The 27,682-nt window shown below is 43.9% G+C and overlaps 3 protein-coding genes across 7 annotated transcripts; 1 reads left to right on the top strand and 2 right to left on the bottom strand.

The window, feature by feature from the left end:
• The first annotated feature begins 7,029 nt into the window (after positions 1-7,029).
• atp5pf (ATP synthase peripheral stalk subunit F6) lies at positions 7,030-8,685 on the top strand. Of its 3 annotated transcripts, none has more exons than XM_076982874.1 (4): positions 7,030-7,166; positions 7,457-7,627; positions 7,845-7,969; positions 8,568-8,685. In XM_076982874.1, exons 2-4 carry the CDS (start codon positions 7,458-7,460, stop codon positions 8,597-8,599), a joined length of 327 nt encoding a protein of 108 aa, XP_076838989.1. In that variant the 5' UTR covers positions 7,030-7,166; position 7,457; the 3' UTR covers positions 8,600-8,685. The 3 variants fall into 3 exon arrangements, with proteins under 3 accessions (XP_076838989.1, XP_076838987.1, XP_076838990.1); XM_076982872.1 differs by having other exon boundaries at positions 7,084-7,219; XM_076982875.1 differs by having other exon boundaries at positions 7,166-7,283.
• A 151-nt stretch (positions 8,686-8,836) lies between these two features.
• Positions 8,837-20,080, bottom strand: jam2a (junctional adhesion molecule 2a). 2 transcript variants are annotated; one of them, XM_076982870.1, is made up of 11 exons: positions 19,382-20,080; positions 14,103-14,168; positions 13,868-13,978; positions 13,531-13,680; positions 13,152-13,339; positions 12,622-12,724; positions 12,079-12,186; positions 11,935-11,947; positions 11,248-11,319; positions 10,700-10,733; positions 8,837-9,625 (listed from the first exon to the last, which is right to left on the bottom strand). In XM_076982870.1, exons 1-11 carry the CDS (start codon positions 19,422-19,424, stop codon positions 9,593-9,595), a joined length of 921 nt encoding a protein of 306 aa, XP_076838985.1. In that variant the 5' UTR covers positions 19,425-20,080; the 3' UTR covers positions 8,837-9,592. The 2 variants fall into 2 exon arrangements, with proteins under 2 accessions (XP_076838985.1, XP_076838986.1); XM_076982871.1 differs by lacking the exon at positions 11,248-11,319 and having other exon boundaries at positions 19,382-20,077.
• Positions 20,081-21,437: 1,357 nt separating this feature from the next.
• Positions 21,438-26,276, bottom strand: mrpl39 (mitochondrial ribosomal protein L39). 2 transcript variants are annotated; one of them, XM_076983233.1, is made up of 10 exons: positions 26,088-26,276; positions 25,649-25,858; positions 25,104-25,243; positions 24,859-24,958; positions 23,870-23,937; positions 23,539-23,651; positions 22,937-23,002; positions 22,644-22,797; positions 21,702-21,749; positions 21,438-21,604 (listed from the first exon to the last, which is right to left on the bottom strand). In XM_076983233.1, exons 1-10 carry the CDS (start codon positions 26,122-26,124, stop codon positions 21,521-21,523), a joined length of 1,020 nt encoding a protein of 339 aa, XP_076839348.1. In that variant the 5' UTR covers positions 26,125-26,276; the 3' UTR covers positions 21,438-21,520. The 2 variants fall into 2 exon arrangements, with proteins under 2 accessions (XP_076839348.1, XP_076839349.1); XM_076983234.1 differs by having other exon boundaries at positions 25,649-25,855.
• Between the last annotated feature and the right edge of the window lie 1,406 nt (positions 26,277-27,682).

Below are 27,682 nucleotides of genomic sequence, written 5' to 3'. Positions count from 1 at the left end.
ATCTGGAATCTGAAAAAATTCAAATGCTTTCCACAACAATGCATGTGGTACCGAACCAAAAGCGTTAGCCAGATCCAAGAATACCACATGTAGGTCTCTTCTCTCTGCTCTTGCTATTTGAATCTGGTGCCAAATCATGCTACTATGCTCTATACACCCTGAAAAACCTGTAATCCCTGCTTTTTGCACCGATGTATCAATTAACTTATTCTTTTTCAGAAACGCTGCCAACCTACGTGCAACTACACTAAAGAATATTTTACCCTCCACATTAAGCAAGCTTATGGGACGAAACTGCTCTATGGCTACAGAATCCTTCTCTTTCGGAATAAGAACACCACCTGCCCTTCGCCAATCCTTTGGGATAATCCCCTTCTTCCACACTATAATCATCAACCTCCATAACAACTTTAAAACATCTGGCGCACTTTTATATAATCTATATGGAACTCCATTAGGCCCTGGTGCTGAACCAGCTTTTGCACACCGCACTACATCTTGTACCTCACTCCACTTAAGGGGATTAACATCCATCTTCCACTGTAGGTCACCTACTGGCGGAATATCTGCTGGCAATTTCAACTCACTAGTCCTTTCCTCCCTTGAGTACACCTTCTGAAAATGCCCCTCAAGCTCCTTCTTTCCTACCTTTAGGCTCCCTGACTTCTCCTGACTAAACAACGTTTTAACAAATCTAAACGGATCCTTAAAGAATGCCTCTCTAGCGCGCTCTTTCTTCTTCCTTCTTTTCCTCATAGCTTCTGCTCTCCGCAATTTCCCTAACTTACTTTTCAACTCGTCTTGCAGTAACTCAATGCCCTCTCTTTCCTGCTCATCACCCCGCTTCCACTGCTTCCTCAATAACCTTGACTCTTTGACAAGTTTTCCTATTTCTACCTGCCTCCTTGATTTACAAACCGCCTTACTCATTCCTTTCTTCTGCACAACACCAAATCTTGCAACACCATAATCATAGATAACTTTACCTAGCCTGTTCAACTTACTTTCCGCTGTTCCCTTCAACCCTTCCAACATCCCTTTCAAATCCTCATTAACACTCCTCCACAACATTTTATCACCTGCCCCAGGCCATTTAACCTTCGATCTGTGCCCTAACCCTTTCTCTCTTCCCTTTTGCTTTCCACTAACACCTGGCCCATCACCGCTATCCTCCTCTCCACCTCCTGTGCTTGAGTTGGCCTCTATAGTAACAAGGGTGTTGATATCCTGCGGACTGTGGTAACTAACCTGCCGCTGGACTTCAGCCGACTGACTCGAACAATTCTGTGATAGGTATTGTTCAATGCGGGGCCCCTGCACTCCTTCACTCAAACATTTCATCTTCCCTTGGTGAATCCTCAGCCCTCTCACTGACGTGACCTTGCGCCACCCACACACGCAAGTCTGCAGCGCCTTTTCCCCTACCACCCTGCCTGCCTGTATGCTCAACCCACTTCTCGTAGTCATGTCCGTTCCAAAGTCCGTAACCGTGTTATCCACCTGTGAGTCATCTTCCACCCCTGCTCTCGCTGACTCTTGGGGTATTGCTTTTTTATTCCTCAATGTAGCTTACTTGGTTGCACACACATGGGTACCATGGTGGCTGCTGCCATGAGTTGCTAGCCCATGGCAGCACCGTTAGGGTCTGTTCCCTCTTGTCAGCTGTCTTTCCAAGCTGTCACAGAGTCTTTCCCCTGTTGTCAGCTGCCCTTTTCACAGCAGTCACTAGTTTAACTAGACACCAAGTAACATAAAACAGGAAGATGATAAATCCTGCACCTAACATCCGGAGTCATGCAACAGGCTTGGCTAGGATGTATTAACCAACCAACAACCATGATCTAATAATACCTACACAATACTACTAAGAAGACAAGATAGATTTCACACACCCTATGCACACACTAGTTGCTTGAACAGAACACAGCAGCAGCTACAATCTGATACTGGCTCGACAAGGATCCAGAAGCACAGCGCACTATGTTCATGGTCCATTGCCTCAACTGCCAAGTACTCAGACCACCAAACAAACCTGGACTGACCTTCAAAACAAAGTGACATGGACACACACAATACCTTGCAAGCTTTTCCTTGGGGTCATCAGGAAGGCACCTCCCTTCGTTGGTGTTTCGATGAATTGAGCCCCCAACACCTCCAGAAGGCTCATCAGTGGAGTCTGGCGTCCCAGACCCACCCCCCTCCAAGCTCACAATGTAGCCCATCACAAAATTACCAACAACCCTGCTACCCGACGGCTATCGGAAAAGGCAAGTGACAATCCTACCCATATCTCAACATCACACCCACCAAACAATTTATCTCTTCAAGTACTATCCTTACCCCACCTACCCTCAGCCCTTCTTAGCCACACCCACTGACTAGATCTCTCAGCTACCTCTGACAACTCCTTTACCACTGCTCTCATCACACAGCCTCTAAATCCAAACTCAGCCAGTAGTCTTGTGGTAGACTTCGCCACGAAACCCCTAGCCCCTACCTCTACAGGTCTAATATATGCTTGCCAGCCCCGCTCTCTTACCTCAGCCACCAAATCTGCATACTTCAACCTTTTCCTTTCATATGCTGCATCAACTTCGTCCTCAAACGGAACAGTTAGCTCTATGAAATACACTATCCGCTTACTTTCAGAGTACAACACAACATCTGGCCTCAAGTTTGTGACAACAATACACTCTGGAACCTGCAATTTACAGCCTACATCAACCAACAGTTTCCAATCTCTTGCATCAGCCCACCTATCGCCAACTTTTGAAAACTGTGCTGGCTCCTTGCTATGCTGCCCCTCACACACAAACCTAATTACTCTATTGGAACTAGTAACTGGCATGCCACTAACTTCCAAACGCTTCTTATCAAGTGCACCTGCCAGTGATTTAAGTACCTGATTATGCCTCCATGTATAACGTCCCTGTGACAAACTCACCTTGCATGCCGACAGGATGTGCTTCAATGTACCACTTCCTGCACATAGCTTACAAGTTGGATCCTCACCTAACCACTGCCCAAGGTTTTGTGGAGTTGGAAGCACATCATAAGTAGCTCCCACCAGAAACTTTATACGACTCGCATCCAATGCCCACAACTCTCGCCAGGTGATTCTCCTCTTCTCTACACTTTCCCATTTCATCCACTGACCCTGCTTACTCTGTCCTGCAGCTTTTGCCCGTCTTACTTCCTCCTCCTGCTCTCGAATAAAACCAGTCACCATTCGTCTTCTCTCAGGAGATGTGGCCTTGCTGAATGCCCTCCATGTATCACCTGACCCTAGTCCTGCCCTACCATTTTGCACCTGCCCTACAACATCTCTATGCTCCAATGCCCTCTTTGCTGCCTGAGTTGCCTCTTGGGAATTCCACTTTCTTCCTGTACATGTCACTGGTGCCGCTGCTTTGATCAGTGCATCTTTCGACCCCATCAACAACATTTCTCTGCCTACCTTGGCACATTTAAACTCCCCAACTAAGCTTGTTAGTGGCAGTTCTAGTACTCCTCTCCCAAACCATGCCACACTACTAAGACAATGTGGAACCCCAAGCCATTTTCTTACAGCCTTATTAACAATTCTTTCTAGCCTCTCAACTTCAGTCATTGGAATATCATACACTGTCAGTGGCCACCTTAGACGAGGCAACAATCCAAACTGCAAACACCACAACTTTAATTTACCTGGCAAAAAGGACTTATCGATACTATTAATAGCCTCACCCAATTCCTTCCTTAACTCTACAACCTGCTCTTTGTCGTTCAGTGCTGCGGTGTACCACCTACCTAGACTCTTAACTGATTTCTCCAGAATAGACGGTATAACTTGTAGAGTTAAAACTGACAGATTTGCCCTTCATTAGTGGGCAAGGTCAAAGTCAAATTCAAAGTCAAATTTATTTATATAGTGCTTTTTACAACACGTTATCACATAGCAGCTTTACAATCGTATGGGTCCAGATCCCTAATGAACAAGCCAAAGGCGACAGTGGCGAGGAAAAACTCCCTATGATGGTGTGGATTAGGAAGAAACCTTGGGAGGACCAAGACTCAAAAGGGAACCCATCCTCCATTGGGCAGCCCGCTAGCACAAGTCCGTATTTGTGGACAAAAGGTGGTTATACAGTTATAGTTATGGTTCTTGTTCTCTGTCCAAGTAGTCACAGTCCCTTCAGTGCAAGATGGTGAGCCTCAGGTAGGAGCTAGAATCAGCACATCTTCTTGCAATGACACATCCAACCCTAGCATCAGTGCATCCACCGGCATGCCAGACCATCCCCTAAGTGCTTGTATCCAATCATCTTAGGTAGAAGCATGCAAAAAGATAGACAATAGAGGTTGAGTGTGTGGACATCAGTTTAAACAGCCATTGATTTAAACACATAGCTCACATGCCAGTGATTAGCATGTGGCTCCGGCAGGCTAATCTATAGCAGCAAAACTAAAGGGAGGGGTTTAGAGGTGACCACAGTCATGAGAGCTCACTGAGACATTGCTTTCCAGCCAAGTCATTGTCACAACTAGAGTGATGCCATGACACAGCTGGATCACAGCATCAATATCTCAGATTATCAGAAATCTCAACGTCTGGGGGCCCTGAGTCCCACACCTTACAAGGGGAATATAAACTGAAGGCTTGATTAAGTAGGTGAGCCTTAAGTCTAGATTTAAATATTGGAGCTGTGTCAGAATCTCGGATTGGAGCTGGAAGGCTATTCCATAATTGAGGGGCTTTAAAGGAGAAAGCTCTGCCTCCGGCTGTTGTCTTACAAATTTTTGGAACTAAGAGAAATCCAGAATTTTGGGAGCGCAAAGGGCAAGATGGGTTGTAGTAAGCAATGAGTTCACTCAGATATTGTGGGGCAAGAACATTTAAAGCCTTATAGGTTAATAGAAGAATTTTAAATTCAATTCAATATTTAAACGGAAGCCAGTGTAATGCCGCGAGAGTGGCACTAATATGATTGAATTTTCTAGCCTTAGATAGTACTCTAGCTGCAGCATTTTGGACAAGTTGTAGCTTCTTTATGGACTGTTTAGAGCATCCAATTAGAAGACTATTACAGTAGTCCAATCTTGACAAGACAAAGGCATGGACCAGCTTCTCTGCATCAGCAAACGAAAGTAAGTGTTTCAGCTTGGCGATATTACGTAAATGGAAAAAGGGAACCTTAGTGACATTGCATATATGTGTCAAATGAAAGATCTGAATCAATAGTGACACATTTTGCAGTAGATTTAGGTGATACTGAAAAACCATCTAGGGTAAGGGGATCAGCCCAATTGCTTCTAGCAGCTTTGGGCCCAAGAATCAGAACCTCAGTCTTATCGGAATTTAGTTGAAGAAAATTAGACGCCATCCAGTTTTTAATGTCCTAGATGTAGTTCACAATCTTGAAAGTAGTAGTGTAGTACGCTCTGAGCATTCGTTATTTACTAGTACAAATTGGTAACAATCTGTCAGGTAGGACCTGAACCAGGAGAGTGCTTGACCTCTTATGCCAATGAGTGTCTCCAGGCTATTTAGTAGAATATTATGATCAATGGTGTCAAAAGCAGAACTGAGGTCTAGCAGTATGAGAAAAGAAATGTGTCCTTTATCAGAGGATATTAAGAGATCGTTCAGTACTTTAGTCAGTGCCGTTTCAGTGCTGTGATGGTGTCTAAATCCAAACTGAAATAACTCTGAAATAACAGACTGAAAAAAGACATGTTCTGTTTGTAAGAAGGTAGAGAGTTGCGAAGAAACTACTTTATCTAAAATTTTGGATATGAACGGGATTGGCCTATAGGGAGAACGGGAGAGTTCCTGGGGATTAAGACCAGGTTTTAAAATTATCGGCTTGATGACTGCAAGTTTAAATGAACTGGGAATATATATGGAGTGATTTTTGTTTCAAAGAATTTTGCCTGCAGATTTACTTTTGTTTCTGTGGAATTTTGAAACAAAAATCACACCATAAATGTAGCCCAGGCTCAGAGAATAGTTCATTATGGTAAGCAAAGGTTCTACATTGCTGTGCAGTAATTCTTTAAGTAAATGGGTTAGTACGGCATATAAGTGTTACTAAATAATGCAGGTGGCTAATGAGATTTAAATTAAGAGAGTTTGTCATTTGCACAGTAAGGTTTCTGTCTACAATGAAATGCTTTCTTTGAATCTCACCAAGAATGCACCAGATTGAAGATTACAAAGAAAATACAATAAAGCAAGAAAAATAAACAAAATAATAGAGGTCCGAGACTAAAATGCTACCAATTTCCAATGAAATTACAACAGCAAGTACAGAAATATGTACAGAATTACAACAATGAATGGTGAGGGTATTATTCACAGACAGGGACATTACTATAGATGTGCAACGATGCAGCTGTAAACATCGGCTGCAGTAGAGTGAATGTAGAAACTACAGTGAGGTTACAGTGGCATGAAGTTATAATATGAACCTTATTTCTGTGGTAGGTTCAAGAGACTTATGGCAGTGGGGAAGAAAGAGTTCTTTAATCTAGAGGTTTTGCATTACACACTCCTGTACCTCTGGCCTGAGGGCAGATGTGTGAACCGTGCTGAGAGTGAGTGTGGTCTTTAATAACGGAGGCAGCTCTCCTGTGGACTCTGTGGTGGTAGATGTTCTGTAGACAAGGAAGTGGGGTTCTGGTGATCTCAGCAGTCTTCACCACTCTGCAGGAATTTACAACAAGGATGTGGATATTTCTTATATTTAAGAGATACTCACATGAGTCTACTACAGGACTGTACGTGAGTTTCAGAGGTGGAAATTCCAGGTTCAGAAAGGAGTCCTCACCAGGATTTTGCTCAGGCTTCCTGGACTGTGATTGATTCCACTCATTTTACCTGGCTTGCACTAATTAGAAAATCCAGCAAGCTTGAATAAAATCCTGGGAAGGAGTTTTACTTTCTGAACCTGGAATGTCCACCTCTGGTGAGTTTCTCATGCGCTCTCCTGGAAAATTGCGAAGCTCTCCAAGTAAGCTGACTGTCTCCGATTCTCCTTTTTGAGCGTGTTCATTTCCGCTCGGTAGGTGGCGGCAGCGCGCCTTCCCCTCCGGGAAGATCAAAGCGAAGAAGACCCCCCGACCCACAATGCGCGGGCGTGGCGGCCATTGCTTGTGTACGCGTTGAGGACGGGGATAGTCGCAAGGTGACCGCGGTCTTCTTCTTTCACGGTGGTTCTGGCACGTCTAGACTGGACCTGTAGGTCTAACGTTGTGTATAAGTATGCACTGGAAGGTTATATTTGGGTCTCCAGACCGAGACGGTACACTGCATGTTTTTATAAGGCCTCGAGGTAGAACATAACGCGCTAGCTAGCGTGTGTAGTCGTGGACGGTTCGGTCGGTTCGGTTAATGTTCACAGACCGGTACCGGGTTGTGTCGGTACGGGGGACAACACACGATATTTACAGTTTTATATTTGTTGTTTAACGGCAGGATGGCGCTGCGTGGACTCTTCCGGCTGTCGTCTCTGTTCCGCTCAGCTGTGACCGTGACACTGCGCAGGAACGTCGGCCTCTCGGCGGTGCTGTTCAACCGAGCCAAGGACCTGGACCCGGTGCAGAAACTGTTTCTGGACAAGATCCGCGAATACAATACCAAGAGCAAGTATGTCCCCGACCAGGGCCCTGAAGATCAGTGTAAAGAAGACTGCTTCTGATTACTGGCCCAGGGATTGAGATAATGAACATGTTCCTTCAGTGGAATAGTAGATAAGCATATAATGCTTTATGGATTAAGAAAAGCAATAGCATCATTAAGTTTTTACATTTATTTTAAATAAAATGTGTTTTCCTCAGTGTATTTTCGTGTACCCTGCATCTAGGAGCACAGGTGGAGTGGTAGATGCTGGCCCCAGTTACCAGAAGAACATGACAGAAGAGATTGCCAAACTACAGAGGCTATATGGAGGTGGAGACCTAACAAAGTTCCCTGACTTCAAATTCCCAGGTCACTACTCAGTTTTCACTTTGACTGTACAGTAGTTTTCTAGTCAGAGGGACAAAAGTGTTGCGGTCAAGAGGACTGTGTCCATTATTCTGTGAGAGGGCTCTGTTTCTTTCCCAATACTACAAGGGTTCAAGTACTACCGCTAACTCTGTGCTCAAAGGCCACTTCACTTTATTTACACATTAAGTGGATGCAAACTACGTCATGTTCCAAACTGGAGCCCGGTGAGCAAAAATTTTAGGTTATAGATGTGTTGCACACAGTGCTAAATAACCTGTGTATTTCATAATGAACATTATTTATGGTTGTGATTTTTAATACCTTGGTGCAAAGACCAAGACCTTAATCCTGCTTTGCTGAACAAGAGAGCCAAATATTTGTCCAGGCAGCGAAAAAAAGATGTGTAGATCTGTTGACCAAAAAAGAAATTTGACCTCTAAAAGAATTTGAAAATGTCTGGGAAGAAAATATGCTTATCATCTAATCTTGGTGTACATCATAATGTAACTAATGATTTGGTCATTCTTTTCAGTGGGATTCCCATTATTTTAAGTGTTTTCTGAGTTCTTTGCTACTTTTCCCCCCCTGTCCTCCACAGAACCCAAGCTGGAGGAGGTGGTGGCCAAGTGAGGAACCCTCTGCTCAAAATGACACTTGTTTGTCCCCTTCTAAATGGCTGAAGTAAATATTTAATAAATGACCTTGGTTTAAAAATGTGCCGTTGTATCCATCATTTATGGCTGTAGGGGTCAGTGATTGGTCTGCTGCCGGTGTGTGTTAAATGTGACCTAGATTTATCTCTCCCTTCAAATCAGAGTGGATTTCCAGTCTCTAGCCTTCAGAAGACCACAATAAATCACACTAGTGAAAAATGAAAAATAACTTTTAATACTGAAATGTACACCAACTCATTCCTTCACTGTTTCATATCCATGCACTCCATTTAGAAGAATATTGTACAAGTTAAAATAAGGCACATTTTCAAATGTTTTTTACACAAACATCACCCAATAATAAATCCTTCAACTTGGGTCAGAAAGCTAACCAGTGTCAATGTACCAGTGGCAACATGGTGAGTTGCAACTGGAAACAGTTAATTTACAAACCAGTGAATATAGCATTGCAGATCGGCTTCCTGATAAGGCACAACAATACAGACAGCAGGTAAAATGAAATCTGGGCACGGTTTCCCAAAAGCATTATAATATTTAGACGCTCAATGCTCATGTGGCGATCTTAAGATGAACTGTACGCTACCACGCTTTTGAAAAGTCACAGTTCAAAGTAAGCATTCCAGCTGCATCTTTGTGCATATAAAGAACCAGCAGGGGGCACCAGAGGGCAACTGAACTTTGCAGCACAAAAGCAAGACATTGGTCACCACTGTGGGGGTGGGAGTGTAGTAAAAAAAAATACAACTTCAGTGATTGAGCATCACATGGTATTACCACGCAAATAGTCTGTTTAGAAAGGCTCTCAGGAGACCCTCGCAGCAGCGGTTGAGGAGACGTGAACGCCTGCGTGCGGTTCCTGTAGGCCATCCGTCCACGGAGGCAGTGAGAGCTTCAGAGAGGCGCAGGGCCGTCGGTTTAACTGTGTTTTTAGAGGCTGCATGAAGACCTCTCACAGCATGAAAGACTGGGTGTGCTTAAAGTCCTGCAAGCCATGAGTGGAAACAGTGATCATGGTCAGTAACACTAATAACAACTGGTATAAACAACTATGCACATAGCTGGAATCATTCTTGAATTGATGTTTTTGGATTACTTTACACATTTCTTTATTTGCTATTGAACTGAAGGAATTTCCAGTGTACTGAAGTGTCAACCCCAGAATATCTAGTGTTTTTGGTAGTTAATGCATTTTAGCTGGTGTACTATATCTTGTGTTATGATGTAATACTGTTAGTTAATTCTTTAATGTCTATATTTCAGTGGCATAATAAAGAATGGGCTGGATACTCAGAAATTGATCTAAACCTGATTTCTGTGGGAAAGGACAGAATCTATACTACTACTACGACTACTAATAATAATGTTCTTATTGTTCTTGCTTATGCTTATACTGCATATATGTATTTCAGTCACAGTTTTTTTAGACCAGCTAAATTTGATCTAATAGTTCATCCACACACTAGAAATAAACACAAGCTGCAAAGGGCTATAAATCAGAGAAGCTTCTAGAACGTCTCAAACAAAGAGCATCAGTTCAGTGTCTGGCTGTAAGTGAAGACAGTAGCTGTGTGCACATCCACATGAACACGTTCTGGGCTGAGACGCCCACACAGGACAGCTGTGTGAGTGCCATATACCACTATTAACATACATTTACATGATATACCAGGGTTATTAACATTCATTTACATGATATTCCAGGGTTATTAACATTAATTTACATGATATTCCAGGGTTATTAACATACATTTACATGATATCCTAGGGTTATTAAGACCCATTTACACAATATTTCAGGGTTATTAACATTTAGTTACATGACATACATGGATTAATAACACAAATTTACCTGATTTAGGTTATTAACACATTCACATGATATACCATGGTTATTAACGCATATACACACTATACCAGGATTATTAACACATCTTCACAGTAGAAACAATGAGAAATTGCATTGCTTCTGTCTCAGTCCATAAAAATATTCTAGCTTTTGTAGTACTAATAATGTGGCTAAATGAACAAAACAAGGAACTTCAGAGTCAGTACTCACGTCTTGTGAAGGAGGGCCATAACCTGCATGGGGGCTGAGGAGCAAGAAAAAAAAACATTTAACAATAATTATCTACACATTATTTTATATTGTTTTCTCTAGAATAGAGAAATATCTTTTATACTTTACTCTCTCTCTCTCTCTCTCTCTCTCTCTCTCTCTCACACACACACACACACACACACTCTCTCTCTCTCTTTGATCTGTACCCAGGCGTTATGGCCTTAGATAATACCATTTGTCTCAGTCCCCCAGCTGTCCTGTTCTCCAGTCTGTCCCACAGTCTGTCTTTGATCAGTGTTTATGTAGAACACATGGCCTGTGTTTATGATAGGAGGAAAGTCTTTTGTCCTCTTTCACCATGTTCACACTGACGTAATTAAGATATGGAGGTTTGTGATTGTCCTTCCACCAGTGACCAGTTCCAACCGTTGATGTAAATCTAGACTATACTGTGGCTTTATTCCACACCATCTCCTTCAGCTGTATGGGGCGTCTAGTGTCCTAACATGTTTGTAGCAGCTCCTTTGTGTGACCCTCTGACTCACATGTCCTCAGTTCTGTTGAGGTTCTGGCTGCTGATGTGAGCCACTCCATGACACTGTGGGATCCAGAATGACCTGCAATAGGGTGCCATGGGGTCATAGGTCAGAGGTAACAGCCTGGGGGAGGGGGACACAGCACACACTGTGCGTCATGCTGGAGGTTACAGTGGCTTTCATGACTGTTTTAGGGGGGAAGGATCAGGTAGTTGCATGCAAAGGTAGAATTATTTTCTCTGGTCACAAGTGAAGTTTATGGCAACAAAGCAGTCAGCCAATCACGCTACCACGTCATGCTACACTTATCCAATCACGTATTGAAGGCTTAGAGCTGTTAGCCAACAGGTTTAGTCAATCTCATTGGTCAGTCTCAGTCATTTCTGCAACACAGTGCATTGTGACACAGGAATCCTTTAGGCTGGATTTCTTGAGAAATTACAGAAGATTATGTGGTAATCACAGCTGCACCTATATGTATAAAGTCCTGAATAAACTAATTTTAGTGGGCATATAAAGTATAAAATCTCTATCTTGACCGCTGACCCCTAATACTCAACAAAACATATGCAACAAAACAATATACACATATAGCCACACAGACACACACATACACACACACACACACACACACACACACACACACACACACACACACACACACACATTTGTTTTTGAATAAATAATTGTTCTTACCGTCCTCTGTGCCCTATTACGGAGATATGGGAAGAGTATGACATGAAATTAAAAACAAAAGCCAACTGGTCAAAACATTTTCATACAGATAAACACGTCATGACCTACATACACAGGCAGTGGGAACCACGCTAGCGTACTTACGGCTGAAGTAGCCCTGCCGGAGGGCGTAACAGACTCCTACAGCGCAGACCAGCATGGCCAGGCACGCCGCAACGATCCCGATCACCACAGCCGGAACGTTGAGGTCGTCTGAGGAAGAGGAAGGGCAGGGTGAGGGGGAAAGAGATGAGAGACGACACCACAACACACGGAGCTGGGAATGGCCGTAGCTACAAAGACAATTCACCACACCCGGCTGAGGAGTTATGGTAGGGATGCAGGCACATTGATATACAGTAACGTAGCCTGACATACACTGACATAGACTGACGTAGACTGACAAACGCCAACATACACTGAAATACACTGACACAGACTGACATACACTGAAATACACTCACACAGACTGACATACACCGATATAGACTGACGTACATTGACATAGACTGACATACACCGATATAAACTTATATACGCTGACATAGACTGACATACATTGACATACACTGACATAAATTACTTAACACTAATGTCTATGTGAACCCTTTCTGACATAAAAGCACATATGCATGCACATACACTTACCGATATCCATCTGTTTCCCTACACAGCTCTTTGGTTGTCCCACCCCGTTTTTGGCCTCACAGTGGTACAGTCCTGTGTCAGCTCTGGTGACTCTTAGAAAGGTCTGTTCCAAACAGCAGGCACAGGGGGGGAGATACAATATAATTTTATCTTAACTCATTTGTATGGTGTTAAGAAAGAAATTATTTCAAGCTCAATAGCAGAGGTGTGTGTGTGTGTGTGTGTGTGTGTGTGTGTGTGTGTGTGTGTGTGTAAAAGTATGCATCCTTACTATTGTTTTTTTAAACATCAGTGTCAAACCAAGATGTCAGAATACGTTTAGTGGGATTCTTACTGCCTGTCAATATTAATCCATCACTGTGGCTCTGTCTGGTCTTTGTGATGCAATTTGTCCAAACAACAAATCCTGAATTGACACCCATGGTGCAACTTCATTAATGGCACTTTGATCATTTAAGTACATGCACTACGCTAACATGCTGCGCACTGTAACCACATAATGCAACCGTCCACGAGTCCTTCGGTCTCACCAGAACACCGGTGTGCTGGTTGACGGTGTAATTGGCGTTGGCTTGGCGTGGGGGCACCAGGGGCCTCCTGTCCTTGTACCAGGTGTAGACAGCAGGCGGGATGCTGTGCTGGTCCCGGCAGCGGAGCTCCACCCGCGAGCCCGTGAGCGCAGAGGTGGGGATGTCACAGGACGGGATGTGTGGCGGTACTACGAGATTAGAACGAGACAGTGATGAGAAAACGACCAACCGGGCCGCGGCGAGACGCGCTAAAGGCGTGCGGCGTGCGTCTGAACGCACACTCGTCGATGGGATTAGGAGACGGGAATTACCGTTAACTAACCGTTTGCTTTCCAAAGGATTAGGATGAGGAGGAGGAGAAGAGGAAGAGGCGCCTTACCCAGCACCTTGAGCGTGACGTTGGTCTCGCCCAGCATGATGGCGTCCAGGTGGGCGCTGACCTCGCAGCGGTACTCCCCCGCGTCCTTCAGCGTGACCTTGCGCAGTGTCACCGTCGCCCCATCGATCTGTGCGCGCCCCGCGAACGGCCCTGTGAAGAGGGGACGTGTACAGGAAGTCGTTCAGGAAGATTACGGGGACATATGGGCCTCACAAAGCTGAGAGTGGGTGTTGGCCCCATTATTGGGATTCTGCCATTTTTGTTGGGTTCACCCTTTAATGTAACTGGAGCATGAACAGGAGTGTCATATTTAAAGTGGGTCATACGTGTTACTCGCCTGTGAAAGTGCCGTCGAAGTAAACAAAGGACACGTCCTTATCTTTCTTCTTCCACTCAATGCGAGGATTTTGATCATTCTCCGTCTTAAACTCACAGGAGAGCACGGCATCTGGAGCGAGAGATAAGGAAGACCCGAAAGTCGGCCAGTTGAGCAGGTGAACCTCTCAGGAGGAACCGGCAGTAGATGCCCTGATGCCCTGAGGGGCCATTTTTGCTCCTTAAATTTTGCTTACCTGAATTCTCCTGCACTTCTACTCGAGGTCTGGTGGTGGTGACGATCACAGGGGCGACAGGGAAACCTGACAGAGAGACACCAGAGGTCATCCCATCACACCGGGTTTCTCTTCAGAACGTTTTGGATGGTTTCGACACGCAGCCCCATGATCTGTCAAAATGGCCGCTTGCTTTGCTTTAACAAATCTACAGCTCTGTGATTTCTTAGCCCGAGTTGTGTCAAAATACGGCTGCTTTCAGAGCCAAACATCTTGATTCATATTTGCTGTGAAATAAAAAATAATGTCAAATTCGGTAGTTTCACTGTGTAAGGGATCTTTTTCTCACTATGCTGTGACATCAAGGAAGCACCTTGACGTCAGCCCTATGGTCCCACTGATTCTCAACGCACTGGTGCTTCTCCCTATGGGCCCTGCAGCACGTTCATTCCCAATAGGAAAGATATGGAGTCTATCGTACCAAGACACAACCAGCCATTATTGAGAAGTCATCACAGTGTATATATAGATGAACTATGCTGACTCGTTGAAAAGAGGACGTTCGTGAGAAGGTCGACACATGATGGATGTGGTAAGACGTGCTAAGGAGTAACGGGATGTCCGTCGAACATGGTGTTCATGCACAAACATAGAAGAGATTGTGATGAATAAACAGGAACATGGTCTGGGCACTGGAAAAAAACAGGATGACAGATGTTTGATTATGTGTTGAAATAGATACACAGAAACATGTATCATTTAGGCCAGAGGTCTTCATGTACAGAAAGAGATTCCGATTGTAGGAAATTCTTACACTATGTATCTGGAAAGAGTAATTTAATACATAGACCATGAAAGAGAACTGTGAATTCTGTATCATTTTGTCAGTTCATAAGAGAAAATCAATTGTTTTTGAGATGTACTCTGCTTCACGCCGTTACCAAACCACTGCAGGGAATGCTGTTTTGTGAAAAATATATATGAATATTGCCAGAAATATATATGAATCAGGTGTAGACATAGCCTTTATTCACCTATGCCCTCTATACTAGAAAACAGTGGCAAGATTAACTTTCCATGGCTCACACAGAAGTCTAACTTCCTGTCAGGAACAGGAAACAGGTGTAGCCCTTCCTCTGTGCTGATTGGTGTATGCATCACAATCATTGTTTGCCTTCCTGTATCCGGCCCACGGTCAGTGATTGCATCGAGCCATATCACATCATCAATTATTTCTTTGTATCAAAATTGTAATATGTAAATATTCTAAATACAACTATAAAAGCATAAACTGCATAAATGCATAAACTGCATGCAAATTAACGTAGCTACACCTATTAAATTCTATATATTTTTTATAATTTAGTGATTGCAACAGTTTGCTGGTTCCTTCATCTGAGATCCTTAAGCATATGAGTGTTTGGGGAGTACAGAGAAGCAACTTTCAAAACTACAAGGAGAATTGTGATTGGCAACTTAACACTGCGATCTGATCCTCAGCTGTAGTTGGGACAGCACTCTATGTTTAGAGACATCAGAAATATAATTTAACTGGAGGGAATGGAGATTTTAAACACTGAACTTTATGTTTCTGACGGAGTTCAGAGTGCAGCCTATTTCAAGAGTCCAACATCCGGACGGCTTCCGTATGTCACTCCACAGACCTCCAAGATACGCTTTGCAAATCCTCGACACATTGTGTACTTTCAGGTATTGTTTCCTGTTTCTGACTCTAGGAGCACCCTGAAAAAAACAAAGCATTGGCTCAATGTAATAAAATGTAATTAACCAATCACACGAATTTTTTTTCATTGACTCAATCCAAAAAACTTAATTCATGACTAAATGAATTTAGTTTTTTTAATTGATTCAATGAAATAAAATTTGTGTGATTGATTAATTCAATTTTATTACATTGAGCCAATGCTTTATTTTTTCATCATATATCTATTTTAAAAACTCAGCTCTGACAAACAGGCAGTCACTAAATGACATTTTCCTAGGTGGAGACCAGCAGATGCAGTTTTAGACCGAACAAAATCTATTCACGTTTTTTTTTAGCACAATAGAATTGTGGCAGTTACATTTCATGGTACATTCAACGTTCATTTTCATTGAGCCCTAATTATAGATTTTGGCATTTCAGTTTGGGAAGTGATTTACAAAGACATCAGTGCCACTGTTGTTGATTCTAGACACCACCGAGCCATTATGGAGTAAGTCTGCTGCCACGGCAACCTCCACATGCCGGGGTGATGGTGTCCTTCCCCTCGATTGGACAGCTGTGCTGAATAACAAGTGACAGAGGTCAGAGGTCATGTAAGGGAGCACTTGTTGGGCTCAGTTGGTCCTGGAAGTGAATTTCACATCTCAGGATCTTTATAAGCTCGACTTGATGTGCTTAGTGTCAAGTGTGCAGTTTTTCAAAGAATGTCCTTCAATAAAATGTGACACTGGTGTTCGGGTTCATCTTTATCCGTATATCATCTTATACGTCATCTCACAGGATCGCGCTGAGAACATTTGTGCCTTAGTACCACAGCTACAATGTTAAACGATGACAAAATGGTATATACGATAATAAAGAATAATATCAAATAGAGAAATGAGATCTCCGTATATAAACTATATTTAATTAATGCTTTACACAAAAAAAGGAAAACACACTAGCCAAAAAGAGGCTTTTAAGTCGTTCTTCATGTAAGCTAAAGCAGCAGTGGGAGATTTGTGCAGGAGAGTCTCGTATCCACACTGCAAGCTGTACGTCACGACTTTAAGCCTTCACCAACTGACCTAAATGCACACGTGCCATCGTCTCACTACAGCCGCCTACATACCAACTACACTCCATACGTGAGACAAAAATAGATTACAGAGAGCCAATAAGAACTGCTCCAAATGTTTCCTGCATCTGTGTTATTACAGTGTAGTTACACGCTCTGAGAAACAGGGACACATGCGACAGACCACAGATTTCCCACCTGGCATGTACCTCAGGTTACTCCCACACTCACCTGCTTTACAGGTAAAGGCTTTCACGTTGAGCTGATCTAGGACCAGCCTATATTTCATTTATTGTTCTATCAACCCTCAAAACTGGTCTCAGATCAGAAGGAAAGTGAAATTCCTCCATGCACATTATCAACACAGCTGTGTGACCAGAGTGTCCTTGCAGTAAGCATGTTATCACCTCACTTTCCCTCTGAGGACCATTGTTAAATGTTGGCTGGGGGGGAGGAGGAGGGAGGCAAATGAGACACAAATGAGAAACAAGAGACGGCTGTGTACACTTTGACAGACGCCAACCGTAAGGCCCAGCACACCCCGATAAGAAATGAGCGAGGACAATCTGACACGGCAGCCGTACATCCTCCAAAGTTACCATTTAAACTGTGACAGACACACCCACACACACACACACACACACACACACACACACACACACACACACACACACACACACACACACACACACACACACACACACACACACACCTGTCACGCCAAACCCGAACACAGAAACGTGTAGGGCAGCAGTTCACTGCAGTGATGGATAAAGACACAGTTAAAGATCTGTAAGCTTTCTTACACACACACACACACACACACACACACACACACACACGCACACACACACGCACACACACACGGAGGGCTCCATCAGAACGACCAAAATCACATAATCGTAAAATGCAACCCGCATATATCAAACCAATCAAACTTCCTATGCAAAATGTTGTGGAGGTAATGGAAAACCAAATGGTAGCATTCAATAAAGGACTGAGTGTCATTATATGCAGCAATGGAAACATGGATTATAGCCGTTTTATTAGATTGTAGTAGCCACTTAATACAGACTGACAACAGAAATTCATTTGCATCTCAGTAGACTCTGTTCATTCTAAATTGGTTTTGACGTTGGTGGAACTGGTTTTATTCCATACTGCAGTAACACTGAAGTCAAATATAGATAACCCTTATTTCTCAATCAGACAGAAACACTTTGGAAAATGTCAAATATTCATGTGTAAGTGATAAAGCAAGTGGAAGGACACCTGTTTGAATTAGAGTGTGCTGACAAGTGTGGTATTTGTGAGTGGTGTGTGTGTGTGTGTGTGTGTGTGTGTGTGTGTGTGTGTGTAAGAGAGAGCGAGAGAGAGCTAGAGAGAGGGGGGGGGCAAAGAGAACAAAGCTTCTCTGTGCATAAGTAATGCTGCACTGCTCAGAGGGAACAGCTGGGTGGCTCTGGTACAGAGAGCCCCACCTTCAACCTCACACACACACGCGCACACACACACGGACACACACACGCGCGCACACACAAACACGCGCGCGCGCGCGCTCACACACACACACACACACACACACACGCATGCCACTTACACGCACACATAACAATTCCACAGTAAAACCACTTTCTCTCTATCACACGTGTCCATCATAGCAGTTGCATATAAACCCTCATATAAAACTCCCAAACAAGATATAAAGACCTCACAAACACAAAGCAGAAACATCCAAACATCCAAAGCATACAAGCACTGTGACAAAAGACACAACGTTTGCTAAGATTTATAACCATTACAGGAGAACACTAAACTTCACCACAACCGTCATAGCCTGACCTTACACCGTCTGTGATTGCGATGCACAGCACATAAATAACAATAGTAAGTAAATAAAAAATGAAATTAAATGCTCTGATTGATAAGGTCAGGCTTGATTCTATCACAATCACTTATTGGAGTCGCCAGAGACGACCAACAACTAAGACGTCCACTGGTATAAATACTTTCATATTTTCGTAGATAAAATCGATGGCTCTATTCCAAAATTAGTGTGAGACTATAATATATCAATTATATCCTATATCCTTTCCCCAGACTGTCCCTCGTGGCCCAATGCGTTTTCTCCACATAAAAAAAACTTGATTAATTTAAAATCCATCATCAATAACGCGTGCGATGTCAGCACTATTACGTAGTAAATTATTTTCCTATAATAACGACTGTTCCAGATTACTACAGTCTGCACATGTACTTGACAGAGGAAATGGCGCCAGAACAATCAAACTTTTCCGTACTGTATTTCGGGTTATTAAATGATGGCTCCTGAATAACCCTGTTACTGGACTTCCTGCTATTATTTCACCTAAACACTGCCACCCCCTAACACACACACACACACACACACACACACACACACACTGAACATTTACTAAGAGTGGACATATCCCCTTCTCAAAGTAGATAATCGGTGTGTGAGAAACAAAGAAGATAAAAACAGGACAAACTACTCACTTTGCATCAACAGCGGTAAAACCACGAAGAGGAAAAGCGGCATTCTGAGCAAATCTAAGTGCAGATTCACAATTAGTCTGTTAAACTCTTGAAGCAAAACGGGGGGGGATGAGAGTCCCGCACAGTCCACGTAAGAGTTCACGGTGTTGTGTTGATCTCCTAACAGGCGTGTGTATTTACACCACGTCCTTTAACCAGACACGCCACTTGCGCTTTCTTGCGTCACGTCTCCAAACCGCGTCTCACGTCTCCAAACCGCGTCTCACGCCTCCAAACCGCGTCTCACGCCTCCAAAACCGTGTCCCACGTCTCCAAACCGCGTCTCACGTCTCCAGAACCGCGTCTCACGTCTCCAGAACCGCGTCTCACGCCTTCAAATCCGCGTCTCACGTCTACAGAACCGCGTCTCACGCCTCCAAAACCGCGTCTCAAGCCTCCAGAACCGCGTCTCACGCATCCAAAACCGCGTCTCACGTCTCCAGAACCGCGTCCTAGCCCGAGTACCGAGCTCTGAGCTGTTTTAGCGACGTTGGTCGTTGGTCGTACGTCTGAGTCGTTTCTCCCTGGAGCGACGGGAGGATACCAAGAGGACTCCGCTGTGCCCACGAAGCGCACGATACTCTCCTACTTATCGACTTTATAGCTACAGTTAAAGGACACGAGGAGGTGAAGCGATAACATTTTACTCAGAGAAAGACGATGCCCATGAAATTGTAAAAAAAAAAAAAAACAAACTAATGCACACGAATGCAACTACAGGTATAAAGTAAAATAAGACTGAACAACTTTGATCCAAACACGTTTCAGGATCCGATGAAAACGTTAAAGCCTCTCTCTTACAAAAGCATTAGTCTACATGTGAGAAATACTCTTATTCTCCGAAGTCTTCTGTTCTATTCACGCGAGATATTGAGATTTCTGAAGGCACCGAAATAAACTAAAGTTTGTGCTGGCGCATATGAAACAGATGAATCGATCGAAACTAGGGAAGGTTGCGATTTATTAAGTACCGAGTCCATCTGCTACCATTTAATGTAACCTTTTCACAGGCTAATTGCAATATATAAAATGAGTTGAAACCAAACGAACAGGTCGCTGTCAAAGTAGTACATGCTGCAGATAACCTGTAAAATGCTGGCGCGTTAACATTAAATTAGCGCAAGAAAGCGCAATTTGCTCAAACCACTTCTGGTGCACAACCAAGAAAGTGATGGATGTCACTGAGACTGATCACGTTTGGTGTTGTGGGTCCTGCACAGCGGGTGGTACTGGTGGCTGTTCGGGCACCGTCTCAAACATTCATATTGGCCCGATAACAAGCAGGAGCGGCCCGTTAGTCTGGAGGAGGGAGTGGACGGGTCCCCCCTCCCCCCCTCTGGTGGGCCAACGCTGGGGGTGAACTGAGCAGATACAACAGCTGCGTTATAGCACCGTACCGAACATATTCAATTCCTTAAGTAAATTCGACATTTTTCCAGATGGGTATAAAATAAAAGGTGACAGTGAGGTTTTTATGCCAATAGAAGATGACACCGTTGTTTCCAAAATAAAATGCAGCTGCGGAAGGTCTTAGATGTGCGACGGATTAAAATAATTATGGCATGACAACTTGTCATCTGGCGTGGTATTTAAATCCTCGGGCAGCGAGCCCTGCACCTGTCCTGAAATGACGGACATGCCAGTTGCAGCCAGAACATGACAGTCACACAACACAGCCTTTGTCCCTGCTTAACCAAAGTGCTGACTTACTTACACACACACACACACACACACACACCTACAGCTGACATGGCTGGACATGCAATACACCAACACACCCAACTGATGCTTTTCTCCTCTCACTTACACACGTGGGCGCACACACACACACACACACACACACACACACACAAATTCCTCTAGACCTTTAAAAACAGACAGGGGTTTCATGTTATATGATCTCAGGATCTGATGTAATTAACGAATTAGCTGTGGAAAACATTGCCATCAAAACATTCATATTTTCCCCAGTGCCCCATAGACACACACTTCAAATCAACACACCATAACATCAATATCCACCGCTTGGCATGTGGTTTATTCAACAATACAATACAAATTTGTTTGCACTAGGATGGGTGACTGCAGGTCACTGTTGTGTCACTGTTGTGTGGAAGGGGGAGTGGCTGATGGAGAAAGGGGTGTGGTCACAGGTTTGTTTTCTGAAGATGACTGAAGCTCTATCTGCAAGAAAGAAGTAGCCAATAGAACAGCATAAATTGTTGGAATAAATTGTTGATAGGCTGGTTTTATGGCTTGGTCAGCCAATGGGATATCTCACCAGTTTCTCTGCTCTCTTCCTCAGCCTTCTCCAGATGGTGTGGTGAGCCTTTAGAAAGAGGAAGGAGGTTCACATGGCTATAGAGATCCATCTTTATGTGTGTCTATATAGCATGGAGTCAACAGGCCTATTTTTATCATTCTTAAGCAGATTAAATTATGCAAAGTGGGTTAATTTAGACATGAACAAGGGTTACTCCGGAATAATAGCATATGAAGACAAGTCACGATAAATTAGTACAAGGGAACTATGCAAATGTTTTCCAAAGCTCATAAGTCATGAGTTTTAATTTTTTTATTATTATTATATACCAGTGTCCAAAAAGAAAAACTTCACTCCCTCAAAAGGCCTCAATTGGTTATGCGATAGGATCATTTTGAAACATTTCTCATTCCACTTTTCTTCAATCTGTACACACTACCATTAGGCCAAATTCTACAAGACATCAAAAATTGCATGAATTATGAAACAGAATTTCCTTCAGGTAGATAAAGATTAAATGTTAAATGTTTATGTTATTTGGAAACTGAGAGGACTGTGTCAAAATTAGCCAACATCTTGATTCACCAGATCTCACCGTAACTATAGAAACTGTACAAAAACAGCCATCAGTCATCTTAAAAACTGGTGGAACTAACTTTCAGGAGAACTTGTACGTGCCCTAAATTTCTGAATCCAGACAAGGAACCTTTCTCTTGTGCTGCTGATTGAGCTTCCACATTTTATTCTGTCTCATTCCAAGTATTAAATACTTACCTATAATAGCAACTTCTCAAAATGTATTAATATGTAATAATTAACATGTAATAATGTTCATGTTTAGTTTTTATATACAAACATATGGTCTATTATGATATTTTTAAAGCACCTTGAATTGCCATCGAGTATGAAATGTGCCGCATAAATTCACACATTCACACCGTTCTTCATTAACAAACGTACCGTGAGGTTCTCAGGCAGCGAGAGTCCTTGAGCTCTGCGCTGTAAGCCCCACCTCCCTTCTCCCACACTGTGGAACGATGTCACCTCGTACTGAGAGCACAGACCCGTCCTGGCCACCAGGGGGCGCCCAGCCAGCATCACATGCTGCCCGCACCTGGGAGACAGTTGGAGGTTGTGTGGGAGACGGAAATAGGTGAGGATATGAGGGAGTGTTTATGAACATGGGTTTATCTGGCGATACCCGGTACTGTCAAGTGCACAGTGTGTGTGTGTGTGTGTGTGTGTGTGCTGACCTGTATAACGACACTGTGCCATTAGGACTACCAGCAGCCTTTTCCTCCACCTCTTCCTGTTTACATCTGCAGGGTGATTAAGACGTTACTTAAACCGCAGGAGGAGATGTCGCTTCACAGAGTAACGTTCAGATAGCTTTTCTTTTCAGTGTTCTCTCTCCGTTACACAGACTACCAGCAAAAATGTGAATGATGCCTAATAAAAATCAGAACTAAAATGAACTATTTTTTTTTTACTTGAGCTGGAAAAGCCTTGGACAATGACATCAGGCATTATTTTATGCAATTCAACATGAAAAAAAGTGCCTGATTTTTGCCGCCAACCCCCCCCCACAAACATTTCCGTGCCGTTCCATATCTTCACAACAAATATAACCGGCTAGCGCCGCACTTCAGACACTTGTGCTAAATCCAGGATATTTCAGTGACACTTATTTTGGTTTAGTTCTCCAGCTGAAAATGTCTGACCTGCATTTCAGGCCTGAAACTCGTTTGAAGTAGCGCTGCACATGAAGGTAACGCTGTCCCATTAAAGCCGGTCGTCTTAAAGCCAGCAGGATACGTTTGTCCTGAGAGGCCCTCGGTGAGTTCGTAAGAAGTACCTGCTGTGCGAGAAGATCTCCAGTGCTACAGGGGGCGCCACCTCCAGTGGCTCCCAGGGCAAGTCTTTATGGATGAGCTGCTGAGCGTCCCGGGTGAAGGAGCGCATGTTCTCCTGTGGGTCAGGCCACGCCCATCACGCACCAACACACACACACAAGCAGAACAGATGTGTTCTTAAGCTGTAGCCAGTTTCTTACTGCACCGCAGCAACTGATCACAGCACGTCTTACATATCACAAATGTAAATAAGGTTCGAGTGCCTCTTGCGTAATAGTGTCCTCGTGAATACATCACACATCACTCTTACACATGAGAGATGAGCAGACTGACCTCTGAGGGGCTCCAGGAGTCGAGGCGAGTGTCCAGCACCAGATCACAACAGAAGGCACCCGAAGTGACTAACAAAACCAGGCAGAACAGGCATGTTAGACAGGAAGAGAGTGAAGACCAGGATGTGTGTGTGTGTGTGTGGGAGATGGGGAGAGGCCAGGGTGTGTGTGTGTGTGTGTGTGTGTGGGAGATGGGAGAGGCCAGGGTGTGTGTGTGGGAGATGGGAGAGGCCAGGGTGTGTGTGTGGGAGATGGGAGAGGCCAGGGTGTGTGTGTGTGTGTGTGTGGGAGAGGCCAGGGTGTGTGTGTGTGTGTGTGTGTGTGGGAGAGGCCAGGGTGTGTGTGTGTGTGTGTGTATGTGTGTGTGGGAGAGGCCAGGTGTGTGTGTGTGGGAGAGGCCAGGTGTGTGTGTGTGTGGGAGATGGGGAGAGGCCAGATGTGTGTGTGTGTGTGTGTGTGTGGGAGAGGCCAGGGTGTGTGTGTGTGGGGGGGGGGGGGGGGGAGGGGAGATGGGGAGAGGCCAGGGTGTGTGTGTGTGGGAGAGGCCAGGGTGTGTGTGTGTGTGTGTGTGTGTGGGAGATGGGGAGAGGCCAGAGTGTGTGTGTGTGTGTGTGTGTGTGTGTGGGAGATGGGGAGAGGCCAGAGTGTGTGTGTGTGTGTGTGTGTGTGTGTGTGGGAGAGGCCAGGTGTGTGTGTGTGTGTGTGTGTGTGTGTGTGTGTGTGGGAGAGGCCAGGGTGTGTGTGTGTGTGTGTGTGTGTGTGTGGGAGAGGCCAGGTGTGTGTGTGTGTGTGTGTGGGAGAGGCCAGGTGTGTGTGGGAGAGGCCAGGTGTGTGTGTGTGGGAGAGGCCAGGTGTGTGTGTGTGGGAGAGGCCAGGTGTGTGTGTGTGGGAGAGGCCAGGTGTGTGTGTGTGGGAGAGGCCAGGTGTGTGTGTGTGGGAGAGGGTTGTGGGGTAAACATGCGGTCACACTCGACAAACACGACTGTGCACCTGGCACTTCTGGAACCGCCAACAGCTCCACGCTGTACTCCTCCTTGAAGGCATCATCAAGAACCTGACCCAACAGGGCTGCACAGGAGCGCCAATACGCCTACCCCACACACACACACACACACACACACACACACACAGTTATTATATTTAATAATAACTATAAACAACAACAAGTTCTATTGATACAGGATGTCCCCTCGTACTCAAACTTGACACAAACAGTCCCGCTAGCCCATTCACACCTGGTTGGTGAGCTGGGGGTCGGCATCTTTGAAGGTGAGCAGGGTGAGCGTACAGGAGCGGGTCAGAGGCCGGTGCAGGGACCACGGCTCCCCGTCCACTAGGGCGAGGGCCGAACTGAACACGTGCCACTCAGTCAGGTCTGACAGACGGGACCAACCAAGGACAGAGACATAAAGAGAGAAATACGCAAAGACCATTAAGTCCGTCTCCAAGTGGCCGGGGTTCTGGTTTGGCCTGGTGCTAGTAACTTCAAGGTCATGTGTTTGATTCCCAGGAAATGTATACCGTCACCCCGATAAGCTTTAAATCACTCTGTACAAGGCAAATACCATAAATGTAAAATCATATGACAGCACTACTGTCAAATAAAGATTTCGAATTCCCTCACAGGAGTTACCACTGAAAACAGATAACCCAAAACACCTTTTGCTCCATAGATGCCGTGGTCACTTAATTCATAGACAGGCGAACGCACATTCACTCACGTTGCATCCAAAATTACAACCTTAAGCACTTCTTTAAAAGACTGAGCTTGTCCACTCACGCCTGGCGCAGCTGTGCGGGGTGGACTCGCCCTTGTTCATGACCAGAAGCGTTCCCTGAACCCCAGCCCCCTGCATGGACACCTCTATCTTCTCTATGCGCGGGTAGAGCGCCCGCTGTCTCGCCTGCTCCGCCGAGAACAGCGCGCTGCGCCAGCTGCGCAACTCTGCAGCCGACAGGCGCGCCGCCGCGGCGCTGGTTGCCAGACCTGCTAGAAATCAACATGTGAAGTAATGCAAATAAAAGCACGCTGATAGTAAAACATAAAAGCAGTCCCGGATGATTAAGAAAAATCCTGGATACGCTTTACTTACGAATTTATTATCTAACATTTTACATAAGTAGTAAAATATTAAAGAGCTGGTGTTTTACGTTTATTAGCAATACATGAAGGTCAGTAATCTGGGATATCACGTCCACAAATTAGGAGACGGACTTACGGCGCTGGACTATTTGGCAAACTGTGCGGCACGACATAGCACCCAAACCCGGCCGACCTCGCCGTTACCTGGAACACTTATCCAGAACCCAAAGCCTAATTTTAAAAACACAAAGCAGCTGTGAAGCTTGATGGTTAGCCACGCACAGTAAGGTCCAGGCGTCGACTTCCGCCAAAGCGCCACTGCTATAATAAGTCCGTGTCGGTACCACAACTGAAATCTTTATGTTCCGTATTTGTGTGGGACTCCATTTGTGTTCAAAAATGTAATGTAAGCATAGACAAAAACAACGTGCTTATGCACAGTGACTATATTATTTACCGTTGCGTTTGTATATACTCTTAACATTGGTGTTCAATCCCATGTAGATATAGCGTCTAATTTAAATGGGGTTGGGAGGTCAGTTCCATGCGTCAGATTTTGCAAATAAATCTTGACTCATTTGGCTCTAATTGTTACAATTAGTTGCTAATTGTTGATAGTATTGTTATTAGTATTGTTAATGCTTATTAATAACAACGATTACAAATTACACACAGACTAATACTATTTTGTGCTACATGGTTTAGTTAAGCCATCCTTCTCTGTCAATCATCTAGGCTTTTAGAAATATTTATTCTACCAGTTCTCAAGTTCTTGTAATGAGTTATTTTGCTAGGATGCAATGGTAAGCTAATACAACAAAAATATTAGTTATAAAATGCTTGTTATAAAATGATGGAACTTAAGAAATGAAGAAAATAAATTAAAATCATTAATTAATTATTGTTTTGATTATCTGCCTGTCTATATGAAAAATTGAAATTGAAATCATATAAAATTTATATTAAAAGGAAATGTAATATTCATTTGCATTCATTTTTCTAATGCATTCAGAGATATGTGCTTACATTATTATATAAACATTACATATAAACATTATTTTACAGTTTTTCTTGGTCACTTTGGTGTATTTTACAAACCAGAATTAGATTTCTCAAAATTGCTTGTCCAACCTCCACATCATCTAGTCACTTGTGCACATAATGAAAGCAATTCCTTGTCCATTTTGAACAAATACCAAATACTTGGCATAATCAAGCAAGTGATTTTGTACAACAATTGTTACATTCAAAAGTGTTGAACCAGTCGTAACCTGTAACTCATATTTTTTACATCTCTTTTAGACTTTTTTGGTGCATTTCTCCTGGACTGATATTTAGGTGAATCGTGACTTCCACTCATGAAGGAGAGTGTGTGAAGCTTTAGATCAACCAATGATCAACCAGTTCTCTAAAATAACTCAGAGGTGCTTCTTACAGTATGAACCTTCAACTGGTCAGCACATACAGACAGATGACAGTGCTGACGGATGCAGTGTGTGGACATCACAGCAGACGCCTGCAGAGGCTGGATCAGACATCCCAGAAGGTTCCTTCCACGCTGCATTGCATGAGGAGATATGTGTTGAGATGTGGATGACAAACCTGTGGCCCGGCATACAGAAACATTGGGAGGTGTAGAAATATTGTGCTGTAATTTGACAAGCAGTGTCGCTTGTTCAATTCTGCCTGTTTCCTATGTTTACATTCCAATCTCTTGCAATCTCCCACATA

The sequence above is a fragment of the Brachyhypopomus gauderio genome, chromosome 20 (assembly GCF_052324685.1).
Source record: "Brachyhypopomus gauderio isolate BG-103 chromosome 20, BGAUD_0.2, whole genome shotgun sequence".
NCBI classification, from domain to species: Eukaryota; Metazoa; Chordata; class Actinopteri; order Gymnotiformes; family Hypopomidae; genus Brachyhypopomus; species Brachyhypopomus gauderio.
The sequence above is the reverse complement of the archived record's forward strand: the minus strand, read 5'-3'. Positions and strand labels throughout refer to the sequence as shown.